Genomic DNA, 23216 nt, shown 5'->3' with positions numbered 1-23216 from the left:
GCCATCGGGAACTTGGTCTGCCTCGAACCACTTCTTACTTATGCCTCAGGATGAGATTGGCAGAGGTTCCTCGCCAACTCCTTTTTCTCTGTTATATATTATCTATTACCCGTGACCCGTGACCCGTTACCCGTTACCCATTACACAGTACTCGTTATCCTTGCTCTTGCCAATATGTGTTGTGCTCGGAAACGAAATCCTCCACCACGTCGTTAATATTACTCCTTAGGGGCCTGGATCTTAGTTGGTATCTTGCTACACCTACATGCCACACGAAAGCACGCGGGTATCTACTTAGACACAACCAATATTGGTTAGCATAGATGACATCGTGTGCCTAGTGTTTCTCAATCTAGACAGAACCAATCTAAACCCCGGCACAATTCCTGCAGCCTCCCTTCCTTGCATGCGTTGAAAGCGATGGACCCGCTGCCGGTGAGGTGCTGGGACCGGAGATGGGCATTGCCTCATGTGCGTAATAATAAAATCTTCAACAGAAAGAGGAAAAATCGATTCCACTCCGGCCGGCCGGCATTTGACCATGGGGCTAAGTCGTAACACCAAGTGCAGGCTGTATATATCAGTCAAGTTCCGTCATTTCAAACTCCGGCGAGACTCACCCACGATTACCAGCTCTTCGAAGCCATTGCCCTCGCCCCCTCAATATCATTGCTATCCAGTTAGTCAACTCTTTTCCAATAAGAAGTCTCTTGTCCAATCTTCTTATACCTAAGTTAAATGGGGCCGAGTAAAATGGATGATAAGTCGGCGGCGCGGATCGCGAGGTCTCGCGGAAAGAACGTATATTACACATACATGATCCTGAGCATTTCTTGGGCACTTACAGTGGAACAGGACGGCTTTGCGAAGCGAGCAGATATGGCTGCCCGAAACAACAAGGAGCAGAAAGGTGAGAGCTCGGATGGCGCTGGACAAAAGGGAGACTCGAGCCAGAAGAAAGATGACGGTCAGCAGGAGAAGTGAGGGGTGTTGTCGGAGCTCTCTCTGGCCAACCATCGGGTTCGTACATCACATATTGACATGGTCCACGATAGGTTCGAGGAACTAAAGATCTAGAACAGGTCTTTTGTGACAGATCACAAGGGGATATCTCGGTTTGGCTGAAGCTGTCTTTCGGGTTTGTGTAAAGTTGCTATGCGTTGGCTTAGGTATACGGATGGAGGAACTGTTGAGTGAGTAATTATGTGGTTATACCGACGTCACTCCTGTATTTGCAATGATTCTCCACGAGACACGGAACTTCTCGGGACGAGCAATCTTCGCTTTGGACCTGGATGTAGACCACGTAGGCAGCACGATGGGCGAGTGTAGCGTTGGCGCGTGTCCATAAATGGCCCCCCGGAAAGAAGCTCGAAGTTAGAAAGGATTGCAAAGTTCTCATTATCGTTACCGACTTGAATATCAATGTATACCTGCATTGACGTAACGGTTAGTTACAAAGCACCCTGGCAGGGTCGTATTCTGTATATGCTGGTGTCAAACATGACATACTTCCGTACCAGCTGACCGGTTCTGGGCTATTTCCCCCAACCCGAGATGACGTAGAAACAGAAACAATCGCTACCCTAACTGGTTATTGTCGGTCTATCCTGCCAGGTGGGTTAGGTGACTTTGTGAGCATCTATAGAAGAAATAGTGTGTTAAAAATAGACTTAATGGGGATAATTATATATATTTATGATATTTTCAAATGTCGTTAAAGGGGATCAAAGGGATTCTTCACGCCCCTCTAGAAGCAGGAAGCAATATGACAGACCCGGAAGCGGAAGGAATGGGAATAGGGGTAAAGTAAAACAAGAGAAATAGTTACTAGGTTTTTGATAGCGAGTAAGATAGGAAGAGGAGTTCCCATCCTAGGCTAGACTTCCTGGATTGACCCTAGTATCAAGTATACTGCAGCCTATTATCACGCTGTGCCGTGGCGTGTAACGTGCCTAGTATCTGGATAGATCTCGACATGCCATGATATGACGGAGTAGCTAGGACATGTAATACCTACCTAGTATTGTAATATGCCTAGGGCTGTCCTGGACTTTCCCTGTGAACGTTTCTCAACAAGGAAGGTATTGTAGATCCCCTCGCACGCGGAAAATGTCCGAGAACCCTGATCAGCAGCGCTCACCGGCCAGGAACTGCGCATATAATATGCATACTGATGCGGAGACTTCCGACCGGTGTGGCTGACGCGGATAAGGGAGAGAAAAGGGGGCCAATGCGGTCAAAGAGTCGAAACAGACCTTGACCCCCATCATCCTAGCAGCCTAGTCCTTCCCCCGTGGGGTGGCGAACAACGAAAGTGACTGTCGAAGTTAGGCCGATGCACTGGGTTGCTTTTCCGACCTCCAACCGGTGCGTTCCTTTGGGCATTTCGTTGCAGTGCCCAGATATTCAGGGATCATCTTGTTTCCCACCTCCTTCTCTTCCTCCACCTCGGCTGCTCAGGTACATTCTAACTTCTAAGATTCCAGAGATTTCAATACTTCGATATTGCAACCAAGGAATATCGGGGAGGACTGGCGCTGTTGGGAGACATAGGATTACGTCACTGCGTACTTGGTATGTTTCAATGTCTTCCAAGGCTGCAAGGTTAGGTTAATGTGCCTCGTGCAAGCAGCACATCCGTAGATCCCACAGCCTAATATTTATTAGGTGTCTCAAGGAAAAATCGGGATTTGTCGACAGTTCTGGTGTCCTTTAAACAGCCGCAGAGTTTTTTTTTCTTCTTTTTTTCTCCCTTTTTTATGTAGACGACTATAAACACTGAGTGAAAGTGAAATTATTTCATGTTTGATATTATGTCTATTGATGTATATCTTGTTCGTGCAATTTGCGGTGATGTTTGATTTAGGAAACAATAATAAATGTAAGAGCGTAAAGTGCAGGAGCTTGAACATTTGAATGTTGCCAATTCATTTCTTAGCGTGTTTAGCGCATAAAATCATGGTAATGAGGTACCTACCTAACCGTGTACATATGGGTACGTCATGTACCCTGGAACTTGAAACTGTGGCGTTCAGTTCGCCTCCGATAAGCATCCATGGATACATGTAAGTAACTTGGAAGTACCTGGGTAAGTACACTACAAGATGTAGGTACCTAGTGGCTTGGTACATAAATACCTAGTACAATGAATTTGAAGTATTACCAGATCTCTCTAAACGTTAAGTTCAGCCTCGTCAGCCTCCATCGGTCAGCTGCTTGTTCTGCCCCGCCAACTATAATCCCTGCAAGTACATCATCGATGCTTCACCTGGACAATCTTCAACTCATCCTCTTCAGCCTTGCTTCCTGTCTCACATACCATTTCATCATTGTCAACTTTAACCCTTCACTTCAATTCTAGGATCACCTAGGTGCTAGGTACTATTTATGAACATACAAAAGCATTATTGCAACATCACTTCCACTCCTTATCTTGATTTATCCACCCAGTCACTTGAGCGCCCGGAGTCGGATAATAATCGCCGTGGATTGCTTCACTTCGTCTGGAGGGGATCGGCCACACACTATGATAACATAAATTGCTACTCTACTACGAAGGCGTAATCATGGAACCTAACATTCAACGCCTTCTCAATGATAAGCTATATGATAAGAGGAAGACCGGCGCTCTTGAGTATGATTTCTTTACCCTTTACCCCTTATTCCGCTTGTCTATTAACCCGGTCAACTCGTCTAGGCTAGAACGCTCTATTCGAGAGCTAGTAGCTGTCAAGGACTACAAGAGAGTCTCGGACATCCTCGATCAACTATGCAATGATTACGCCTACGCTGTTCATCAACCCCATGCACGTAATGGAGGGCTGATAGGTCTAGCTGCTGCGGCTATTGCCCTTGGTTCTGTAGGTCTCCCATCTTGGAAACCGGTTCACCTATCTTTCATTTTGTCGCCTAGGCTGACCCTAATCCAAAGGAACTGCCAAGATATCTCGAGGTCATAGTACCCCCTGTTCTGGCATGCTTCACGGACCAAGACGCACGCGTCAGATATTACGCTTGCGAGTCTATGTATAATATTGCCAAGGTTGCTAAGGGAGAAATCCTGAAATATTTTAACCACATATTCGATGCTCTTTGCAAGGTATTGCCGATGCTTGCCTCCGGTTTGCCTAACACTTCTGACATTTATCTTCTATCACAGCTGGGCGCAGACTCGGAGCTTTCCGTCAAGAATGGTGCTGAACTTCTCGATCGTCTGATCAAGGATATTGTATCCGAATCTGCGGCCACTTATGTATCCGTTTTAGAGACCGATCCGCCCCCGCCTTATGAGGTGAAAGACTCCGATCAAGACTCTTCCCAAAATCAGAATCCAAACCCGAGTCCCCCCACCGCATTTTCTCTGCCGGACTTCATCCCCCTTCTAAAGGAGCGGATATGGGTTATGAACCCGTTTACCAGGACTTTTCTTGTCGGATGGATCACGCTACTGGATTCGATCCCAGATCTCGAACTAGTCACGTACCTCCCTGAATTTCTAGGAGGTTTGCTCAAGTTCCTTAGTGGTAATAATGCTGATGTCCATTCTGCCACTTCTGCCTGTTTAGACAAATTCCTGAACGAGATTAAGCGGATTGCCAGGGTGAAAAAGGGAATCACCGAGAGTAAGAAGTCGAAGGGGGACGGTAAGAGGAAGCGGGAGGACTCGGTCGACAGTGGTAGTATGCGCCTGGCGCCGGATGATGCCGAGGAAGCAGGATCCACAACAGCTAATGAAGACGAAGACGAGGTTAGCAGTGAAGATGACTGGATTCCAGGGCAGGATGTTCAGATTAACTACAAGGCAATCCTTGAGATTCTGACCGCAACACTCGATTCTCCCCTGGGTGAGTGCTCTTATCAAGATGGCGACGATACAGCTTCTAATGCTACTACGCACGTAGAGGAGGATAGCCTTCTGGAGAGTTTGCGTTGGATAGTATCGTTTCTAGACATCTGCCCCGAAGAAGTCTTACCGTTCACGCCTAAAATCCTAGCCCACCTCCTGCCAGCCATGGCAAGCGGAGTCGAACCGATTCGCCAAGCCGCGGCACGAGTGAATACTTCGCTGATGGACTATGTCGTTTCTCTCACGGACGAATCTGAAGCTCCATCTGGACAGCTATCGACACGACCTCCAGCGTCTACAGCCGACCGCCCCGAGGGCGCGTCCAGTACACGCGCTTCCCTCTCGAGTAGCCGGGAGATAGATCTGCGTAGTCCTACGCCAGCTCAAAATCGTAGAGTACCCACCCCGGCACAATCGGTCCAACCTCAGTCAGATCTAGACTATGCCGCCGCAGTCACTTCTCTTACTCTGCTATTCCTGAACGACCACGAAGCCACTCGCGTCGCTTCCCTGACATGGCTTATCATGTTGCACCGCAAAGCGCCGAGGAAGATAGTTGCGTTCAACGACGGAACATTCCCTGCTCTCCTAAAAACACTCTCGGACCCGGCAGAAGCCGTAGTCACTAAAGACCTACAGTTACTATCACAAATTTCCAGAAACAGCGAGGATGACTACTTTTCCAACTTCATGGTTAGCCTTCTACAACTTTTCTCTACAGACAGAAAGCTATTAGAGACGCGAGGCAATCTGATTATTCGCCAACTATGCATGACATTGAGCCCTGAGAGGATATATCGGACGTTAGCTGAGACTATCGAAAAAGAGGAAGATGTTGAATTCGCAAGCATAATGGTGCAAAATCTCAACAATAACCTCATCACCGCCCCGGAGTTGGCCGACCTGAGGAAACGGTTACGGAACTTAGAGACAAAGGTAACGTATTTACGTCACCTGATACTCCGGTATATCTGTTTACTCACACTTCGATTAGGATGGCCAGGCGTTTTTCGTTGCTCTGTTCCGATCCTGGTGTTACAATGCTGTTGCAACTTTCTCCTTGTGTCTACTCGCGCAGGCATACGAAGCGGCATATAATCTTCTACAGATCTTGTAAGTGCTTCCTCCACGTAGTGAAGTCGACACCTTGCTGACGAATGCTAGCGCGGAGCTTGAGATGACAGTCAACATTCTCATACAGATCGACAAGCTTGTCCAGCTGATTGAGTCGCCTGTCTTTACATGTAAGTCAACCAGCGACTATATGGCTACTACTAACTCATACGTTAACAATCGTTCTACTAGATCTCCGTCTTCAACTTCTTGAGCCCGAGAAGTATCCGTATCTCTACAAGTGTCTGTACGGACTTCTAATGCTATTACCGCAATCCTCTGCTTTCGCCGCCCTCAAGAACAGATTAAATAGTGTAAGCTCGATAGGCTACTTGCAAATCGGGCCTCGACCGTATGTACTGCCTTCTATTGGTCCCCCCTCGCATACTTGGCAAGGCTCAGTAGCCGAGGCTGTTTCCTCTTTCCAAAACCACACTCGTTCCAAAAGCGGTCATGACACTTATGCTTCATCTCCTGTTAGTTCTGCCACTGCACCCAGCGCGTCAAATTACGATCGGCCAAATAGACTAGGCAAGGGCCGTGAAGACAACATAATTCGATGGGAGCAGCTTCTCGAAAAGTTTAGGACCGTGCAAGATAGAGCAAGACGGGCGCAGAGGTTGATGGAAGGCGGTGGTCTCGACGATGGACCTGGTTTTGGTGGGATACGCATTACGGAGAAGGAGCCGCCACGACCCGCGGCTGGACCGGCCGTACCACCGAAGGACTCGACCCCTGCTGCTGCACCGCCGAAGCGCTCGGGACTGACCAGGCAATTCGGTAGACTCGGTGCGTCGGTTTCAGGCAGAGGGAAGCGGTCTCAACAACAGTAACTTTGTAGCAGTTCGCCATAAGACTCCGGATTGAAGAAAAGGGCTCCATCGCCGTTTTCCTACACTAATTAGAAGCGTTCGTGGGTAAAAAGATATTACACCATAAAGGGGGTCTGAGCGGTTAGATTTAGTTCTGTACGAATATTGTTAATTCGCATAGCGGCAACATCTGTAATGTAAATAAAACTTCATTAATGGCGTCTATGATATGAGCTTCACTAGAGTCTCCTCCTGGTCTTAACAGGGCTCTCGCGTTCTACTAACTTCTCGAAATTCGTGTCTCTCTGGTCAGTTACATCACGAAGTTCGGCACGAAGAGCCTCTAGCTCCATCCGGGCTGCTTCGATATCAGGAGGCAAGCCAGCGAAAGCCTTGACCTGGACATCGAGATCCTTCTTCCTAGCTAGCAATTCGAGATAGGCCCCTTCGTCCCCCTTCACATTCTCAACTGTAAGGCTCGGCAGCCCGACTGACTTCTCGAGGGCAACGACCTGCTGCTTCAGCTCAGGCAGTTTACCGGTGATATTTTTTATCTTGCGCTGGAGCTCGAGGTTCTGCTTGGCGAGATCTGGCGCGGGCTGATAGGCGTTCCCGCGCCGTAGCTCCTCGAGGAAGGAATCCGTCTGCGCGGCCTCGTGGTCTAGATACCGCTGCAGTAGGTTCACGCGCTCGAGACTGTCTTCTAGCTCTAGCGCACGTCCTTGTAGCTCGACGTATTTGGCCCCCAACATCTCGGGTGTCGGGTACGCGACGCCTAGGTCAACGGCCATGTTAGACATAGCATCGAGAGCTACGGTACCTTCCCTGCCGAGGTTGGATTCGATGGCTTCTAGAAGGTCCGCGGCGAATAGTTCGCCATCGATGGTGTCGCTTGGGTGCTGGTCCGACTTTTGCCGCCGAACCTCTAGTTCCCGCTCGCTAGCCTCGACTTCGGCTAAGGCGGCCTCCTCGAGACGGGCTAACTGCTCGCGGTCTTCATCGGCGGCCTCGTTCGCGGCGGCTAGCGCGAGCAAGACTTTGAGGGTTTCTGGGTTCCGTTCAAATGACGGGGGCCGCCCGCGGTTGGTGGAGGAGCTGGCGTACTTGTTCCGTAGCCAGCTGTCAACGTACGACCAGTCTTTGGCGGTGGAGGCGGCGGCGCGGGCGACGGAAGGTGAGAAGATGGCCGCCTGCGAGGAGGGCGCTAGGTGTGCCATTGTGTGTGTATTACAAGGCCTCCTTGAATTGGAAAGGGGAAGAGCTTTGAATTCGTCAATAGTACTAATAGGACTTAGTTAAGTCTTAAAAGTACCGATTAGCATGATTTGAGTATAAATTATACCTACCTACTATGTATAATACACGACCGTCGAGTATACGCGACTAACAGGGATATAACCGTATTTATGTATTCTTATGTACGTTGTGCGCAGTACATATGTACGTGTGGTGTCATTGGGGGATTGGGGAATGGTGGGGTGCATCTTACCTAACGGGTGTAACCGTCCGTCGGCGATTCACCCCTCTTGCCTTTTTTGAGCAATGGTCATCTGTGGCGCGTTATCTTTGGAAGTGGCCAGGCTGTCAAAGGCAGGGTTTAATATGTTTAGTATATACTTTTCAACACACGATTTTGAATGCTTATTTAGATGTACTTTACTAGCAGAGACTGCTAGATACGCGTGGTAGTTGACAGAAAGAGCCACTTGTTGTTAACCTCAGTTTTATAAGTCGGCCAACTTTCTATTATTTTATTTTATTTTTTAGTTGATCAATCTCAACTTTACTTTAGTTTGTCTCTTGGGTGCCTGGCCTTCTTATCATCCTCGCATCTTCACATCCTCACATCTTCATATTCTCACATCCTCTCAACCTCTCAACTTCCTATTCTGTCATACTGTAATACTATTTGTTGTTAATATACCTACTCCCTGACGGCGCACGCGCCTACGGGCAACTTCGTTCAGCTTCTGTGTCGTCTTCTATCGCGTGACCATGATTGTCCCTCTATCAGCGCTGGCTCTCGCAGCCACTGCGTTATCCTCTACCGGGCTCGTACAAGCCCTCTCTGCCTCAGATATACCTGCCGACACACCTATCAACGCACTCCTATCTTCTGCGCAATCACACTTGACTAAAGGCGAAACAAGTGAGGCATTAGTATATTACGATGCTGCCATCGCCCGAGATCCTACCGACGCCCTGACATTCTTCAAGCGAGCGACTACCTACCTCTCACTCGGCCGCACATCGCAAGCTACTTCCGATTTCAATCGAGTCCTGAAACTAAGGCCTGACTTCGAAGGCGCACATCTTCAACTTGGCAAACTGAAGGCCAAGGGTGCCGATTGGAATGGAGCTAAAGAACATTATGTCTTAGCCAAGCAAAAACCAGGCTCTGCCGGGTACAACCAACTCGTAGAGGCAGAAGGTGCTGCAAAGCTAGCAGAAGAGGCTTCGAAAAAGGGAAATTGGGACGAATGCATAAGCCAGTCGGGGGAGGCCATACTTGTCGCAAACCGAGCGCCTAACCTACGTGAACTGCGCGTAAAATGTCGATTTGAGAAAGGAGAAGTAGAGGAGGGAATGAGCGATCTACAGCACATCCTACAGATGAAGGCTGGTGATACCACTCCGCACCTGCAAATCTCCGCAACCACGTTCTACGCTTTGGGGGACATGGACCAAGGCATGAGCCAGATCAAGAAGTGCATGCACTCCGATCCCGAGTCTAAGGCCTGCAAGAAGCTGTTGAAGCAAGAGAAGAATGTCGACAAGACTTTGGCCAAGGTTAACAAGGCCCTGGAGAGAAACCAGCCCATGTCTGGTGTCAAATTGTTAGTGCCTTCCAGTGACGAACAGGGTCTGATCAACGAGGTCGAGGAACAAATCAAAGAGCTTAAGAAAAATGGCATCATTCCGGAACGCGCACCCAACGTATTGCTAGCCAGATTAGTCGAGACCGCTTGCCAAGCTTACTATGAGGTATTATTGCGATTCTTCCCGTGCGACTTCTAGCAAGGTACTAACTAGTATATAGGCAAACGGTAAGAAGGCTAGTACATACTGCCTAAAAGCTATAGAGTTAGACGAGAATTCATTTTACGGGCTATTGTACAAGGCCAAGACGCAACTCGAAGCCGAGGAATACGAAACTTCCATCGCATCGCTCAAGAAGGCTGCAGAGATCAGGCCAGACAAGAACAATGTCGTCAATCCTCTGATGCAGAAGGCCCAAGTGGCCCTCAAGCGTAGCAAGACAAAGGATTATTACAAGGTCCTAGGCGTTGCCCATGACGCCGACGAACGGCAAATTAAGGCGGCTTATCGAAAGTTAACGAAGATACACCACCCCGACAAGGCGGCGAAGCAGGGCTTAAGCAAGGAGGAAGCGGAGAAGAAGATGCAAAGCATCAACGAAGCGTACGAGGTATTGAGCGATGCCGAGCTGCGGGCAAGGTTCGACAGAGGCGACGACCCTAATTCCAACGAGCAGCAAAATCCGTTCCAACAGGGAAGTCCGTTTGGCGGCGGGGGCGGGCCGTTCATGTTCCAGCAAGGCGGCGGTCAGCAGTTCCAGTTCAAGTTCGGATCCGGAGGCGGCGGCTTCCCGGGAGGGTTCCCTTTCGGTTAAGATATATCCACATAGCGAAAAGAACAATATACTTTGTACAACAGCAGTTGATTGATTTCAGGAGTTCATGGAGTTTTTGAGGGTGCATATACCTAGTGCGTAGTGCATGATAGTAAATCTTCATGTTTTTTTTTTTTAACCTACCCAAATAGGTACAAATGATGCCCCAATTTGAAGATCACTAGGTACCTACTTATACGCAAAGACTTTGAGACAAGAAAAAAAACGAAATCTGGAAAATCGTGTAACTGTTTATTTAACGTAATATTTAACAGAGGTAGGTGTATAGGTACCTAACATGTAGCAGCTACATAGGTAATAATCTAATCTGAACATGTACGTAGTCAAACCCTTAAGGGTGGTCATAGAATTTAAGACTCAAATCGTTACCACAAACACATATTATAACCGAACGTACAAAACGACAGAGCGGAGTTGAATATCGTGTTAATATGGTGAACGTAAATCATCGGCGATCGCTCTACCTATCCTGATTTGATATCATGCCGTAGTACCTAGCATCTATAACTGTACATTGTGGGTTTAACTTGAATAGATCCCGCCCCTATTCATCATAGGTTCCATGTAATTCCCGCCCACCATCTGTACGTCTACCGCCATCTTGAGCGAAAGGGGTGTTTTTTTTTGTGGAAAAAAAGGTAGAAAAATTCAAACGCCATCTCTTTCTTTCGGAAAAGTCCATGATCATTATCGTCGGATCCGTCTCCCACCCATCAGTAGCCAAATTGGCAGGGTTAGAGATATATGAGCACGGGATAAAAAAAGAAAAGAGAAAAAGCAAAAAAAGCAAACTGTATGTACAATCGTCTAGCCAGACGCCTCCCGGCTTTTTGTCATTTCGTCCACCCGTCTCCCCCACCCTTTCTTCCTGATTGCTCGCGCAAATCTTTAGATCTGGAGAATGTTGAAATTCGTAGGTCCAAGGAAACCCCACGCGACTACCAATAGTGCAGGCAAGTAGCCAGAAAGGGGTCTCTAGAGAAACCCATACGGCATTCGCGGAAAGGGTTGGTGTACGTGTGGACTGCAGTACCAAACTCTCGTGTATGACGAGAGGAGAGGAGACCAATAAGCCCAAGCTAGTTAAATGCGGGATGGATGTCGGGTGTCGATGCTTAGATGCTGAGATGCTGAGATGCTCAGATGTTCACAGTGTCGGGCTCGGTCCTATGCCTCGGAGATATGCTGACGTCGGAAGGGTCGGCAAGAAAGGTGGCCGATTTGTGGATTTGTGAATTTTCGATGGATACCATACCTCGAAAAAACGACACTAGACTTACGTTGCACTTATTCAGACCCTGCCATCACGACGACGACGACGACGACGACGATGTAGTGTTAGTGCGGATGAAGTAAGCTCTAGAATTGGACCATTAGCTTAGAGAGTCCTCAAAATAAGAGGTTAAAAGGGGGGGAGGGAGAGAGAAGAAAAAAAAAAAAAGAGAGAACATACTTAGAGGCCTCGTAAGCCGACCAGCAAATAGCCGTGCTCGGCATAGTAGTGACAACTCTCGGCCGAACCCCTTTAAAGAATCCACGCATGCCCTCTCGTCGGTACATGAGTCTGCAGCCCGCCACGAATCCATTCACCGATCTAAGTTCCGGATCAGTGGCAGTGCCGCGGGTCTGGAGCATCGTCTTGATTACGTCCATTGGGGTCGTTAGAGCCGCGGCAAAGCCACCAGCTACAGCACCGGCCATACAGTGGGTAAAAGGGTCGTAGGTCTTCGAAGGGTTCATGGCAGTAGAAATAGACTCGTAGGCGAGGAACTGGAGGGCTGTGAATGGTACTGTCATGGATAATGTGGTAGGATAAGAGACGTAAAATGCGGAGATCCCCTCCGTCTTGTAGACGTATCGTGCGCAATCGGTCATCGATCGGTACATCTTGCTGGAGTGCTGGATTTGCATGCGTTGTTTGATCACTAGAACTAGCTGTTAGATAATGGTCTCCTTCAATATCTTAGGCTCCGTGCTTTAGTACCCAACATACCGTCAAAGGGATTCATCAGCGCATCGCTGGCAATGGTCGCACAGGCTCCACTCGTAGCTAGGGGGAAAAAGGAATGCCAAGTTAGAAAGATATTGCTGATATATCAGGTCGAAATCGAAGCATATGAGCCTTACCAGCTGCGAGGGGATGGTGGACACCGACCCTATTACCACCCATCAGATGCTTGACAGCCTCATACGTCGCGAAGTAAACCGCATGTGCAGGTCCTAACAATCAACAAGGTAAGATGACGAACTATATCTAGCTCTTTGAGATATATGGTATTAAACATACCTGCTCCAACGACCACGCTCGACATTCCTCGCCATAGCTTAAGAACACCTTCCCCGCTCGCTATGCGCATAGTACTCTGTATCATGCCCTTGTATACGGCGTTCGCGGAGGGGTTGATGATTTGCATTCGTGTCTACATTGCACCAAGGGTAGCAGTTAGCAGTTGGCGCCAAGCCGGATATCCGGTTAGGGAAACAAATATCGTTGCGCACCTTGATCGCGTCAATCGGGTACATGACCGTATGTTCCTGCCATGGCAGCGTTAGCATTCATTAACTGACTCTATACGAGCCAGGGGAGCCAAGGGAGCCAGGGCCATGGAGACGTACAGCTATGCCCGCGAAGGCACCGGCGACCATGTTCTGTGTTAATGAGAAGTTAGGCGGGAGCGACTCGTAGCTGGTGAGGTAAGTAATATCAGCATGTGTACAACGATGTCGTCGGTAGGGAAAGGCAAGACAACATACTCGTAATCCTCAACGGGCTCTGCCGTTGGCTGGGCCATCTTGGCCACAGCGGTTGGGCCTTCGCCGAAGGCCTTTGGTTGAAGAGCCAGGATTGCGTCTAGAGGGAATTAGGGAGGGGAGGTCGCAGAGGTTCGGGGTGGATATAAAATTGAGTATAAGTGTTGGCCGACCCAAGAGATTATGAGGTGTTGGACGAATGCGAGATATTATGTTTTTGCCAGAGACCCGGCGAAAAGGACGGATGTAAAGGAACAAAGAGCTTTCAAACGGATGCGCTCGAAGTTGTTAAGGGAAAAGTGGGAAGGTCGGGAAAAAGAATGGTAATGGTGGAATGGCGCGCGGTTGTGAGGATGAGGATGAGGGCGAAAAAAAAGTGCGAAGTTGCGAATTTAGAAAATGGTCCCCCGACTCAAATACCTACTACGTATTGGATGTGAATGTGGTACAGATTACCGTAGGTCGCTAGGTCGCTAGGCGTAGGTCGCAGCTGCATGTGCATGGACGACTTTTTCAAAATTCATCCATCCTCAGCGCAATTCGGAGGCCGGCTTTGCAGGGGTATGTCGGGGCCGTTCCCCACCTCTGGGAATACTCTCTCGCCTAGATTAGGACTAGCGTATATTAGTACCTCTAGCGTACCTATTATAGCTACCTACCTAGTAAATAGTACCTACATTGTACAATACTTTGTAAGCGGTAGGAATAAGCCTCATTGGGTCGGGGGGTTATATTCTGTCTTATGTGGCTTGCGCCTTACTCTTAAGTAGGTATCTAGATTTTATATATGTACATGTATGTAATGAAAAATTCGAAAACTTTCAATTGAAAGTACAGTCACCCTTCCATTATATTTTCAATTATAATAAATATCCCGACAACAAAATGTTATACATACTTACCTCCCTTGTTAGATACCTAAGGAAGTTAGTTTAGGTAAAAAGAAAACAAGCCCTTCATATCCCAGCCTCTTCAACAGGGTTGTCTTTCGTTTGGCCATACTATTACATGATTGCTATCTGATTGCTAGCAATTGTACCATAGTATGTTTACCTACCTACATACAACTGTAACCTTTCCAGTGCGCACAATGCCTGCTTATGTAGGTCCACGGTAAATACCTAGTACCTAGAGTATCTACCTAAGAGGTAGGTATGCCAAACGAATGTCTACCTACTCCACCTTTTCGGAACGTTGATAGGTAGTACCTAGGTAGGCAAGGTGGGAATACTTCCTACCTAAACCTAGCAAACATTGACAGCTTCGCAAGAGGTTACCTTCACATGGATTATCTAGTTCTAGAATCCTTCTATCTCGACAATCCTCGTTAATCTTTTATCTAGATCTGATCTCAAGATCTTTATAGCTCTGCACACTGCAGCCCTGTATCTGGGGTAAATGTGGTTACATCCCCGTTCGATCAGACAATCATCGTATGATGGTGGATGATATTCGGAATATCCGATTTTGCTCCTTGGCACCTATTAAAAACCGTCATGTTTGCCATCCCCGTACTTCATCATCTTGAAGACTTTAACTAGCATCCAAACATGTCTGTTTCACGTCATGCTAATTATCCAATATTCTCTTATGGGGCCAGAATACTAGCTAGCTAGGCTTTTCTTTTCGCTCCCCTCCAGCAATGATTTCTCAAAATCATTAGAAGAATATGGTTAATGCTGTCAACACCGCAAGTATAATCAAATATCATGTCTTTACTCTTCGCTTCATTATATCAACCATTTTCTTTTATATCCTTGTAATATGTAACACCTGAGGATTTTTAAGAAGATAATCGACCCCGGTATCACGAAACGGGACCAAAGAGGACGGAGACAACGACATTGCTGCGCAAGGAGCTCTATGCTACCAACCAATATACCTATGTCTCAAGCTCTCGGGCTTCTATCAACAGAGCGCCGACCCTACTAAACTACCAGCTACTGTCCAAGGCGAGCTCTACGCAATATCGCGCAGTATGGGAAGCTGAATACTCGGCCTAGGTTCTTCTCTTATAGTGTCTCCAGAGCATCATCAATAGAACGATTAGCCATCTTTGGGGACAGGCCAGTCATTTACATCGTTGTGAGAAAGTTTGACTGTGCGAGGGTTCATATGGCAAACTTGAGGGGAAACCATCACGATGAGCATTACGATACATCAAACTTTACTATTGTGTAGGTATATAACTTGAATAGACACGAAACTGCCCAGAAATCGTATGCATCTTTTCCTCTCGTCTCTTAAAAGCTAGCCTCAGGGATTATATCTAACAGCCATTCATGTTAGCGGGTCTGAGTGAAGAGATAGCCTAGGTTGGAATCAACTGAATGCTCTATTGCAGCAAGGGATATAGTACCTACTATCATACCTAATAGTTATGTATCTTGAATATGTATTGATTCATGCGGGCATATAAGAAATCATATTTCTTTCTATATAATCTCACTTATCTCCCACGATCTCGCGCTACTTTCAAAGACTTAAGCATGGTGTTTTAATAAGGTCTCCTTTATATTAGGAATAAATTATTGCGAGAATATACTTCTAGATATATCTTCAACTTATGTTCATCATAGAAATAATCTTATAGGTCCTCTCGTTTAGCGGAGTCTAATAATCATCCCAACTAGAGCTGGCATTGGTTTTATTTCAAACACCAACGTAAGGATAATTCGATATCAAACGTTCAAGTTTACGAATATATGTACGAAGAAAATATCCGGTCGATGAGCTATTGAAAAATAAGTATTAACTGTTATCGGCAGATACGCAAAACACTTAATCCATTTAATTTAGTTACAAATATGATAAGGATAATAATATCAGAACACTCGAGTTATAGAGGCACAAAACAGCGTCGGTCACTCTTGCCTTCCTAAGTTACACGGCATACCTAGGTACCTAATACCTCTTTACGCGCCACAGTGCTCGGAAATAGATCCGGCGTTGCTCATTGCTCCTACCCGGAATTTCCATCTACTACTCCAACGCAACTACCAGATATCGGTGGTTGCATTGAAGCTACGTTGAAGTTTTCAAGCTTTAAAGATTTTGAATGTGACTCACGGACAATGTCTCGGTATTCTCATATCCAAAGCGGGATAGTGGGGTAATAGTTTATGGGTATGTACCGTGTGTATACCTAGGTATACATCAATCCGGACTTTCTGCAGGCGGGACCTGAGATGGGCTGAGTGTGCAATCGATGATTGGCCAATTCGAGTTTTCAGTACGTCACTACCCACCAGGCTAAACCGCATACAGGGATTTAAATGGCACGTAGTCATGTGACAGCCCCGCGGATGGTCAAGGCTGTTCATTATTTTTTAGCTTAGTGTCACCCTGAACTGGGGAACCGACGATCGGCGTTACGTGGGGTACGGTAGGTAGGTGCAAGTAATTGTGATTCATTGCATGCTGTTAAGAATTTTCACTTCTAACCTTTTAACATAAAACTAGAGACAACACACACACTTTCCCCAAATCTTCCCATTTACTTCCCATTACCAGACTTCCCATTACTAAAATCCTCAACCGCACTCGACTACTTAACCGCCTGCCATCTGACTTTCCTATTTCCTAGATATTCCGAACTGCCTAGCTCAGCAGAGTACTCACACCAACCATGTGCGGTACAGACAGCCCCGCGGCCAGCAATGTACATTTTACTTCCACCTCGAACTTGATGCAAAATTAACTGACCACATTTCTAGGGCACCACCAACGGCACCAACGGCACTAACGGCACGAATGGCACAGCACCGCCCGTTCGTCGCAACAATCCTTACCAATCGAACCCCGGCGAGCTCCTCTCCAACGTTGCCAGTTTCAAGATTATTGAATCGACGCTTCGAGGTCAACCTCACTCGTTTCCCCGAATATATTTCGACTCATACTAACTATATATACAGAAGGAGAGCAATTCGCAAATGCATATTTCGATACAGAGACTAAGATTAAGATGTATGTCCTCGTCTATCCCATCCACCGCAATTAACTGACATTTTTTCTTGTAGCGCCAAGGGTATGTCGACTTCATCAACTAGTATATTACATAACTTCCTACTAAACTCTATACCCAGCTCTCGACGCCTTTGGCGTTGACTACATAGAACTCACTTCCCCCGCTGCTTCAGAGCAATCTCGACTTGATTGTATCGAGATATGCAAGCTTGGCCTTAAGGTATGAAAACCGGTGCTTCTTTTCCCTTCTTCTTTTCTTCTTGTTTATATTCCCTTGAACATAAACCCAACTAACAATCTCAATAGGCCAAGGTCTTAACTCGTGAGTTACTACTAAGCCCGACTTACCATTCATCTTCTTACCATAGCCAACAGATGTCCGTTGTGATATGCGGGATGTCCAAATGGCCATCGACACGGGTGTGGATGGCTTAGATATCGTCATTGGCACCTCGCATTTCCTCCGGGAGCATAGCCACGGCAAGGATATGGCCTACATTACCAAGGCCGCCATAGAGGTCGTTCAGTATGTCAAGTCGAAGGGTATCGAGGTTCGATGTATGTTGAAAACCGCTTCTATCCATGGAGGTTCTCTACTAACACCGACAAGTCTCGAGTGAAGATTCCTTCCGTTCCGACCTCGTGGATCTTCTATCGTTATATAATGCGGTCGATAAGATAGGTGTCAACCGTGTCGGCATTGCTGACACGGTTGGCTGCGCCAGTCCGCGCCAGGTCTACGAGGTATGTGGCCTGGTTGATCTCATAATCATGGCTATACTAATCATGGATATAGCTGGTTCGGACATTGAGAGGCGTCGTGTGTGAGTCGGCTTAATGCCTTTCGAAAACTATATTTGCTGACCCGTTTGCAAGCTTGTGACATTGAGACGCACTTTCATAACGATACTGGTTGTGCAATTGCTAATGCGTAAGCTTTCACTTCACGACGAGCCTCACTCTTGCATTACTAATATGGCTGTAGCTTCTGTGCTCTCGAGGCTGGCGCAACCCACGTCGACACCAGTGTGCTCGGAAGTAAGTGCATTCATACCATTATTCTAAGGCAATGCTAGTCACTAACATGTTGTAGTTGGTGAGCGCAACGGAATAACTCCCCTCGGTGGCTTTCTGGCCAAGATGGTGGTTGCTGCTCCCGATTACGTCAAGAGCAAGTATAAGCTCAAGATGATCAAGGAGGTATGCTTGATATGTATTTATGTAAAGAGATTCGGCAGGACCTGACAAGATTATAGATTGAGGATTTGGTTGCAGAGGCGGTGGAAATCAACACCCCTTTTAACAACCCCATTACTGGCTTCTGCGCCTTTACACACAAAGCTGGTATCCAGTAAGTTAACTTTACTCCCATTCATTCCATGCTCGTCTTTCTTGTCATTACTCAGAACCAACCTCGCAAACGTCTCTGAATTCGTAACTAACGCTCAACGTCACAGTGCCAAGGCCATCCTCAACAACCCCTCGACATACGAAATTCTGAACCCAGCCGATTTCGGGTTGACTCGCTATGTGCATTTCGCCTCTCGGCTGACTGGCTGGAACTCGGTCAAGTCTCGGGTAACTCAGCTTGGCTTAACTATGACGGACGATCAAATCAAGGAGTGGTACGTTTCAACGGAGAATTATATTTGTGGATGATAGCAACTAACGTATTTCTCGTAGCACTGCCAAGATTAAGATGCTGGCTGATGTACGGCAACCTAGTATCGATGATGCCGATTCAATCATCAGGAGTTTCCATCTGAATCTACAACAGGGCCAAAATGGGAATTAGGGATTTTCTTGTATTCTGTACCAGATATGACAGACTTTTTTTTTCTTCTTTTTTGCTCTTTGCTTTTTTGCTTTTTCCCACCATATCCACCATATAAAAGGGGCACCATGAAAACGGACAAAAGGATAAAAGTTCGGGTGTGCATAGCTTCGGTTAGGGAAAAAGTTCGTTACATGCGAGGCATGGCCAATTTAGAGCCATATAGCCTCCATAACTTTAGGGTAGTTGGGAGCATACATGAATTTTTACTGTTTTCTACGAATTTCCAAATGTATATTTGGATTCTTTCGTTCTGTGATGAAATCCTCGTAGTCTTAGGTTTATAAAAAATAACCTAAATATTTAGATGTTCTGTCTTATTGTCGTGTGAACTACCTATATTTGGGCGTACAAACAAGCAGCGTAGGGTATGCTTGAAAAATTACATGCCGAGTTTAACTTTGCTGGACTATGAATGAAAAGAGGCGGAGGCTCGAGCAATCGCGAGGCTACCTACCTAGGGATCTTCCCGAGAATCCCAAGAGTTCTAAGATAAATGAGCTGAGCAAGGATGTTCCTGGGTAGCCTATTTTAAGCCGAAAATATCATGGTAATATTATACGTCCTCTAGGAAAGAAGTAGGCTGCTGTGTTACCTACAGGGAGTTCATTCAATGGGGATCTATGGTAATAAAATCAAATTGGTAATTGTCTATCCCTAGTAGAGAGTATTCTAGGTATTGTATGCATGCACGCTCTGAATCGCCAACCCCTCCCAAAAAACACAAATTAAACAGACCTAGTGTAGCCAGTCCAGCCGCCTGAACTCCTTCCCTTCCCTTTATCCCGGCTCGCATGTAGGAGCCTAGCCTAGCCTAACCTAACCTACCGTGTAAAGAAGGTCGGGTAGGTAGGCATGGATAAGTGCTTCACTCACATAACTCCACGCCTATCCATATGTACCTGCTGGAACTGCTTCAGCATGGTGACCACCCCGGGCCCGTCGCCATCGTCCGTAGCGGTGCTCTCTTCGCGACTTAGCCCGTGCCTAGGTGAACCCTCCCACGTGGACTCGCCTAGCCTTGCCACACTTTCCTCAACGTCGCCGTCGTCCGTGTAACCCGTGTCCTGGCGGCGGATGACGCTGCGCGAGGCGCCGTCTTCGAGTGACTCCTCGATGATATCTCTACCGCCATGGTACACGCTCCGTTGTTGACGTATGCGCTGCGGAGTGCGGTTGGTCGGCGCGGTGGCTATGAAAGAAGCAGAGGGTTGGTGGTGGGGATCGAGAAGCATAGACGCCATTGGCGATGGAGCAACGGCCGGTCCGAAGCGCGGCGTTCGTTGAGCCCCGGTCGGTGCTCGGCTTCGCGGCCGCTCGCTGCGGCCGATGCGTGACGAGTGCATATCCGCAGCGAGTGTCGGTGACATCAAGCCAGGGAAGGTGGGCGGAGGGTGGAATTGGTGACGGCCGGCTGGGCCTAATGCATGGGAACCTGGTAGACCGGTTCTGGGATGGTAGACGTAGTTATCAAGGAAGCCATGTACTGAAGCCTGCATCTTTCCGTGTTTGGTAGCATAGTAATCTTCGCGAGCATCGTTTATGTTATTTTGTGGTGGTGGTTGTTGCTGTTGCCCACTAGTTGTTCGTTTGTCTTTTTGGAAATCGAAGACGGCGAACGAACATACGTAACCCAACCCGTCAACATGAATCGTGAATTCGCGGAAGAAGTCGATGATCTGATCGCTGCACTTTGGTAAACTAAAGAAAAGCACCAGTGGTGTTACCAAGACGCCGATGATCTCCTCTAAGAAGATGACGATTCTTGCCTTATAGAGTTCGGAGAATTCGGCCTTCACCTCATAGCTGTGAAGTCTCCCTTTCCACTGATCTGGCTGGAAATGTGTGTATTCGATGACGTTCTGCATCGCAAACTCGGGATCGAAAACGTCGTTCTCCTCCGATATCATTCCACGAGCAACAGCCCATATGGTCGTCAGGAGCGCAACAAAGGCAAATGCGTTCATCCCTGGGAACAGCTCGAAGTCCACAAACATCTCCGGATCGGAAAATCCTACGATGGCCATAACAGCAATGAGAGCTCCGGAAAAGAACTGGACTGTCCGAGCAGCCGACTCGGTCTTTTTCTTTGGAAACTGGTCTATGTAATGTTTTGCAAAAGGATAAGACATATTGAGACGTTCTTCAAATAGATGTGGGAGTTCGTTGAACTCGCGAAACTTCCATCTTGCAAGTGGCGTATACTGTCTTGCTCCTAAAGATGAAGTGTTGGTTTTGAATTCCTGGTGCGCATATTAGCCCGGATAATCAACAGATTATCAAAAGATGCTTACGTTGTAATATGTGAAGATGAAGTCGACGAGGAGAGCGGAGGCAGCGAATGGGGCAAAGAGGAGATTCATGACCGCAGCAAAAGCGAATCTTGTCTTCATTTCCCTGCTGAGATGTCCTCGGTGGTCAGATTTAAGGACGCGTTGATGAACCTGACCACCTTCGTTGAAGACGAGGTCCAGAACTCCGAATTGAACAGTCCACTCAAGAGATTTTGAAAATAGTTGTCTGTTGCTCAGAAATGGAATGGGGGCTGTCAGATCTAGTATATCTTTATTGAAAAGAGCAATGATATAGTTCTCTCGTCTCATCAGCCTATTCGCAATATCATGGGCATCGAGCCGTTCCTTCGATTGGCTAGCCATATGCTGTCCTAGCTGCTTAGACAGGAAACGCCGCTGCGACGGGGTTATGTTGGTAGCTGTCTTAACATTCTCGTCACGCAAGGCTGTAATCTTGGATACGACATCCTGCCATGATACGGTTTGCATATCTTCTTCAGGAATCTCCAGGAGATAGACGAAGAAATCGCGGATATGTAATAGCCGTGGTATGTCGAGGATCCACTGGATGGTCTTCCAGATGAAGTAGAAACTGCAGATCCACAGGCTCAAGTTCCAGATCCCCCACATGTGCTTGGTGCACTGTGGAATCATGATCTGCGACAGATGCTTACTCTCCCGAATCTTGCTGTAGTCTATACACTGTGATAGCAGAGTGAGTAAGGTTGCGACGAACACAACTTTCCTGCTAAATGTGAGCCTGCGGACCTCGAATAGATTCAAGGGCGAGGGGTTAGGAGAGGCTTACAGTAAATGAAGGAATCTCTCGAGCAGGATACACCACATTCCTGCTCCGAGATAGTAGTCATAGACGTCCCGAATGAAGACGTCCAGATTGGAGACATTAGCCCATCTGAACATAGCCTTGTCTTTAGGACTGCCAGCGAAGCCTGGTCTCCTCGTAGCTGCGTCTGCCTGACGTTGACCAGGAGACGGACCATACTCATCGTCTTGATGTAATCTCTGATGTGCCTGCGCAGTTTCCCACTGCGCTTGTATTCTTCGATTTGATCTAGTGGTATTACGTGCTTGTCGGGGGCTGGCTCTTTGAGGGTGTGGGTTGGGTGTCGCAGCATCAGGTCCTTCTACCAGAAGAGATGCAGGTACATCATTATCTCCATCGTCTTCGTGCATAAGCCACCGCGGTCTCGCATCTTGTCTGCCTATTCTCATATTACCGCGACGTGCATCACCTGGAGTAGCGACAGGGCTGCGTGGGGCAGAGACGTGACTATCATCAAGACCCAAGCCATCTGCGTTGTCGAGCTCTTCATCGTGAAAGTTATGGGCTAGATTCTGTTCATCTAGATCTAAGCCAGCTGTGCCCTCGATATCGCCGTCATGGTCATCGCTTAGTCGATCGTACAAAGTCCGATTATCGTTAGATTGGACGAGGCGGGAAAAGAGATTCGGTGGCATCGTGTTGACTCATCGGTAAATCACAACGGTTTTTCTTTTTGGTAAGGCTCTCGGCTCTCTAGTTTAGTGAAAGTAAGGTTCTATTTTCTGTCTTATCATATTTGTCTCGACAAGTTTAACTGGTGACAAGATAGGTACAGGAAGGGAATAAAGTTGATGTAGTAGGCGAGAAGAGGAAGCCGTTTCGGGTGTTTGAATGAATGGGATCAATGATGAAGGGACGGGAGAAGCTTAAGCTCTAAGTTTCCAACTTAAAGCTAGGTAACCTTGGAACTATTAGAACCTTGTAAGATGCATACAAACGCGGGTACCCAAAACCTTAAACCCTTACTACCTAGTACATGCCAGAAGTTATGACACACCAAGTAAAGTACAAGGTCCTGTGATAATGAGTGTTTTGCAAAGAATATCGTTGATGATGAATAGAATATTGATAGCGGTCATCTGAACCCTGGGTTGTAGA

General features: G+C 47.3%; 7 protein-coding genes across 7 annotated transcripts; 4 read left to right on the top strand and 3 right to left on the bottom strand.

Moving 5' to 3' along the window:
- Positions 1-753: 753 nt before the first annotated feature.
- GGS22DRAFT_192825 (uncharacterized protein) lies at positions 754-984 on the top strand (the record flags this gene model as incomplete). Its single annotated transcript, XM_047965318.1, has 2 exons — positions 754-801; positions 856-984. The coding sequence occupies 2 exons, from the start codon at positions 754-756 to the stop codon at positions 982-984; spliced, it is 177 nt and encodes a 58-aa protein (XP_047814824.1).
- Positions 985-3294: 2310 nt separating this feature from the next.
- GGS22DRAFT_173953 (vacuole morphology and inheritance protein) lies at positions 3295-6993 on the top strand. Its single transcript, XM_047963011.1, has 9 exons — positions 3295-3637; positions 3701-3863; positions 3935-4102; positions 4163-4847; positions 4905-5785; positions 5844-5962; positions 6014-6093; positions 6155-6314; positions 6444-6993. The coding sequence occupies exons 1-9, from the start codon at positions 3570-3572 to the stop codon at positions 6793-6795; spliced, it is 2676 nt and encodes an 891-aa protein (XP_047814823.1). The 5' UTR covers positions 3295-3569; the 3' UTR covers positions 6796-6993.
- Positions 6982-8166, bottom strand: GGS22DRAFT_173951 (uncharacterized protein). The gene has a single exon (XM_047963010.1). The coding sequence runs from the start codon at positions 7989-7991 to the stop codon at positions 7014-7016; it is 978 nt and encodes a 325-aa protein (XP_047814822.1). The 5' UTR covers positions 7992-8166; the 3' UTR covers positions 6982-7013.
- Positions 8167-8363: 197 nt separating this feature from the next.
- GGS22DRAFT_173950 (DnaJ domain-containing protein) lies at positions 8364-10545 on the top strand. Its single transcript, XM_047963009.1, has 2 exons — positions 8364-9759; positions 9815-10545. Exons 1-2 carry the CDS (start codon positions 8770-8772, stop codon positions 10406-10408), a joined length of 1584 nt encoding a protein of 527 aa, XP_047814821.1. The 5' UTR covers positions 8364-8769; the 3' UTR covers positions 10409-10545.
- Positions 10546-11688: 1143 nt separating this feature from the next.
- On the bottom strand, positions 11689-13671 carry GGS22DRAFT_173922 (mitochondrial RNA-splicing protein MRS3). The gene is made up of 8 exons (XM_047963008.1): positions 13184-13671; positions 13046-13115; positions 12929-12964; positions 12717-12849; positions 12557-12649; positions 12423-12479; positions 11883-12354; positions 11689-11788 (listed from the first exon to the last, which is right to left on the bottom strand). Exons 1-8 carry the CDS (start codon positions 13219-13221, stop codon positions 11734-11736), a joined length of 954 nt encoding a protein of 317 aa, XP_047814820.1. The 5' UTR covers positions 13222-13671; the 3' UTR covers positions 11689-11733.
- Positions 13672-16632: 2961 nt separating this feature from the next.
- GGS22DRAFT_173921 (HMGL-like-domain-containing protein) lies at positions 16633-19249 on the top strand. The gene is made up of 15 exons (XM_047963007.1): positions 16633-16841; positions 16897-17038; positions 17095-17146; positions 17200-17207; positions 17266-17366; positions 17453-17468; positions 17522-17704; positions 17757-17890; positions 17943-17970; positions 18023-18077; positions 18132-18184; positions 18240-18346; positions 18403-18497; positions 18604-18771; positions 18830-19249. Exons 1-15 carry the CDS (start codon positions 16809-16811, stop codon positions 18939-18941), a joined length of 1287 nt encoding a protein of 428 aa, XP_047814819.1. The 5' UTR covers positions 16633-16808; the 3' UTR covers positions 18942-19249.
- Positions 19250-19602: 353 nt separating this feature from the next.
- On the bottom strand, positions 19603-23216 carry GGS22DRAFT_173920 (APG9-domain-containing protein). The gene is made up of 3 exons (XM_047963006.1): positions 22083-23216; positions 21275-22019; positions 19603-21223 (listed from the first exon to the last, which is right to left on the bottom strand). Exons 1-3 carry the CDS (start codon positions 22751-22753, stop codon positions 19853-19855), a joined length of 2787 nt encoding a protein of 928 aa, XP_047814818.1. The 5' UTR covers positions 22754-23216; the 3' UTR covers positions 19603-19852.

The sequence above is a fragment of the Annulohypoxylon maeteangense genome, assembly GCF_022496945.1.
Source record: "Annulohypoxylon maeteangense strain CBS 123835 unplaced genomic scaffold GGS22scaffold_22, whole genome shotgun sequence".
NCBI classification, from domain to species: domain Eukaryota; kingdom Fungi; phylum Ascomycota; class Sordariomycetes; order Xylariales; family Hypoxylaceae; genus Annulohypoxylon; species Annulohypoxylon maeteangense.
This window is presented reverse-complemented; position numbering and strand designations above follow the sequence as displayed.

Excerpts from the sequence above, each read along its gene's own strand:
- GGS22DRAFT_173953 (XM_047963011.1), top strand. The coding sequence starts at position 3,570 with ATGGAACCTAACATTCAACGCCTTCTCAATGATAAGCTATATGATAAG. Across the intron at positions 5,786-5,843 it reads TACGGAACTTAGAGACAAAG|GATGGCCAGGCGTTTTTCGT; the intron begins GTAACGTATTTA and ends CACTTCGATTAG. Across the intron at positions 6,315-6,443 it reads TTGCAAATCGGGCCTCGACC|TTCTGCCACTGCACCCAGCG; the intron begins GTATGTACTGCC and ends ATCTCCTGTTAG.
- GGS22DRAFT_173951 (XM_047963010.1), bottom strand. The coding sequence starts at position 7,991 with ATGGCACACCTAGCGCCCTCCTCGCAGGCGGCCATCTTCTCACCTTCC.
- GGS22DRAFT_173950 (XM_047963009.1), top strand. The coding sequence starts at position 8,770 with ATGATTGTCCCTCTATCAGCGCTGGCTCTCGCAGCCACTGCGTTATCC. Across the intron at positions 9,760-9,814 it reads CTTGCCAAGCTTACTATGAG|GCAAACGGTAAGAAGGCTAG; the intron begins GTATTATTGCGA and ends ACTAGTATATAG.
- GGS22DRAFT_173922 (XM_047963008.1), bottom strand. The coding sequence starts at position 13,221 with ATGGCCCAGCCAACGGCAGAGCCCGTTGAGGATTACGA. Across the intron at positions 12,650-12,716 it reads GAGCGTGGTCGTTGGAGCAG|GACCTGCACATGCGGTTTAC; the intron begins GTATGTTTAATA and ends GTTGATTGTTAG. Across the intron at positions 12,480-12,556 it reads CCACCATCCCCTCGCAGCTG|CTACGAGTGGAGCCTGTGCG; the intron begins GTAAGGCTCATA and ends TTTTCCCCCTAG.
- GGS22DRAFT_173921 (XM_047963007.1), top strand. The coding sequence starts at position 16,809 with ATGTGCGGTACAGACAGCCCCGCGGCCAGCAAT. Across the intron at positions 17,971-18,022 it reads GACATTGAGAGGCGTCGTGT|CTTGTGACATTGAGACGCAC; the intron begins GTGAGTCGGCTT and ends CCCGTTTGCAAG. Across the intron at positions 18,078-18,131 it reads GGTTGTGCAATTGCTAATGC|CTTCTGTGCTCTCGAGGCTG; the intron begins GTAAGCTTTCAC and ends ATATGGCTGTAG.
- GGS22DRAFT_173920 (XM_047963006.1), bottom strand. The coding sequence starts at position 22,753 with ATGCCACCGAATCTCTTTTCCCGCCTCGTCCAATCTAACGATAATCGG. Across the intron at positions 22,020-22,082 it reads GAGAGATTCCTTCATTTACT|GAAAGTTGTGTTCGTCGCAA; the intron begins GTAAGCCTCTCC and ends CACATTTAGCAG. Across the intron at positions 21,224-21,274 it reads TCATCTTCACATATTACAAC|GAATTCAAAACCAACACTTC; the intron begins GTAAGCATCTTT and ends TATGCGCACCAG.